The 2,308-nt window shown below is 52.8% G+C and overlaps 1 protein-coding gene across 1 annotated transcript in view; it reads left to right on the top strand.

The window, feature by feature from the left end:
* Nucleotides 1-1,784, top strand: part of LOC124647065 (isoflavone reductase homolog) — a 5,139-nt gene extending 3,355 nt beyond the window's left edge. Inside the window, exons 3-4 of the mRNA XM_047187056.1 lie at nucleotides 1,389-1,627; nucleotides 1,713-1,784. Coding sequence (XP_047043012.1) covers nucleotides 1,389-1,627; nucleotides 1,713-1,784 — 311 coding nt within the window. The remainder of the gene's footprint in view (nucleotides 1-1,388; nucleotides 1,628-1,712) is intronic.
* Nucleotides 1,785-2,308: the final 524 nt, after the last annotated feature.

Genomic DNA, 2,308 nt, shown 5'->3' with positions numbered 1-2,308 from the left:
CCGTAGTGATGCGCCACCTCTACGTCTAGGTTATAGAAATTGTAGAACCCTAATTCTTGTTTTGTATTGCTATGACCCTCTGGAGGGATACAAAAGGGAGATAGACTTGGAGTACAAGAAGGTCATTACCCTAATTCTATCTCATAATCTGAGTCGTACATTTATTCTAACACCCCCCTCAGTCGAAGTGGACGACTACGACTGGATTTGAAGTCCCGTGCTTCCATCCTCTTCTTCTCCTTGTCATCACCGGCGTCTCCTTCTGGAACTTTCTCTTCCCTCCCACAGTCGCAGCGGTGGCGTGGTGGACACAAGTGGCAACGCAGGCGATGTTTACGTAGTCCTTGATTTGTTGTAGATGTTTTCTTGATGTCAATGTCGAGGTAGCCAGCCGTGACGTAGTTGTGGTTGAGGTTGTTGTGGTCGACGTAGCCGCCAGAGCCATAGGCGCAAAAAAATGCACGATATGTGTCGTAGAGTTTTAGGTTTTGTGTGGCGACGAGAGGGATCTGTGACGGCGGAATTTTTTGTGTAGTAGCATGGCGGCGGCAGTGGTCTACGGCGGTGGGTTTTTGTGTCGTCATTGTGCGGCGGCAGTGAATTTTTGGTTGTCGGCGGCGGTGTTTTGTTGTTGAACTAATGATGTAGACCTTGACGATGATTGTATTGGTGATGTAGAACTCGACGTAGATCATGACGTAGTCGTACGGCTTGACGTGTTGTTTGGGTCTGTGTAGGCGGACGTCGACGGACTTGTGCTTCTAGATGAAGATGGCGTGAGCGCCGCGTCTGTGTGTTGATGAAGTCTTGACGAAGATGTGCCTAAGAACGCACCGTGTTGATGTAGTCCTGCAGATTGGATCACTGTTGAGGAGCGCATGTAGCGCGTTGGCAAAGCCCAGCAGTGGCTGGCTGCCCGCTCGTGAGTTCGACTCCCCGGGAGCGAATTTACCGAGTGTCTCACCTGCACAGTGTCCAGTGTTGGCGCTGTAGCAAATTTCTGGAGGACCCTATGGGCTGCATATATGCAGAAGACTGAGCCCATAAGAGGCTCATGTCTTAGTATAGGTTTGGTTAGGTCTAGCTTGCGCACGGGTGGCGTGTGTGTGGTGTTGTGTGTGTGTGTGTGTGTGAGGAGTGTGTTGTGCGTGAGTTCGGATACTACAAGATGTACTAAGACCAGGAAAATCTCAAAAAAAAAAAAAAAGATTGGATCACTGTTATAGTTGTGCGTCGCCTGTTTTTAAAGATACGCATGGATCCTCTTTTTTTACGAAACATAATACAGATGTAGATTTTTTTTTTACATATATGTACATACACTCTCCCCTTACAAGAACCTCTTAGTCTTGATTCTCGTGCGCACGCACACATGTACATGTGTCCAGGAAAAGAACCACCATGGACGTACATTTGCATGCCTGGGACGCTGCGCCTGAACCACGCGCGACTGATCAGCCGGCTCGTCCGGCCGTCCGGCCCGCTGCTCCCGTCGAGCGTCAAAGGCACTGATAGATCTGGTGTCCGCATGGTGTACCTCGAGCCACACCTTCTCCACCGGGCCGCCGGAGATGTGCCGCCTTGTAAAGATTTCAACTCTCACTTTCACCGGATTGCAAAGGGTCGTGTATGCAGGGATTTTATTTGGCTAAAGCGGATCTAATACTCCGTATATGAATTTGGAAATTCGGAAATTGGACGCTGGGGTCAAGGACCTCTCCGGTGGCGAGCGCCGGTGCGTGTCCATCGGCGGGGAGGCCGTGCAGGACCCATGCACACACTAGAGACGGAGCTGATGCGAATGTTAGCGAGGCTCCGCGGGGATAGATCGTGCCAGGATCGACAAGGACGGTGGCGCCCTGGCTTGGCCTTCATCGGGATAGCGCTTCAGGAATCAGGACTCTCCGAAGAGCATGCAGCCGCAGGCGGCGGTGAATGGAGATGTGCGTGCCTCCAGGTCCAGCTTCTCACCAGCGTTAGCAGCGGAGGCCCTTCTAGTCATGCCGGGCACATCCACCGCTGCATCGCATACCAAGGAGGGATCCACCGGAGCTTGCGCGTGGTCCCCAAGATGCGATGGATGTGCACATGGACCGGCCGCTACCTGAATCGACTTCTGCGCCGCCGAACCAATCGGCGGCGTAGGGTCCGTCGTCGTAGGGGACTAGCGGTTGCTGAAGCCGCCGACGTGGTCCTTGCGATCTACGTTCTGGTGTCTGCCCAGCGCCTGCGATTTAAGGAACGTCTTGCTGCAGAAGAGACACATACGGGAACAGCCGCACCTCTTTTCCATCCACGCAAGCCATTG

The sequence above is a fragment of the Lolium rigidum genome, chromosome 4 (assembly GCF_022539505.1).
Source record: "Lolium rigidum isolate FL_2022 chromosome 4, APGP_CSIRO_Lrig_0.1, whole genome shotgun sequence".
Taxonomy (NCBI): Eukaryota; Viridiplantae; Streptophyta; class Magnoliopsida; order Poales; family Poaceae; genus Lolium; species Lolium rigidum.
The sequence above is the reverse complement of the archived record's forward strand: the minus strand, read 5'-3'. Positions and strand labels throughout refer to the sequence as shown.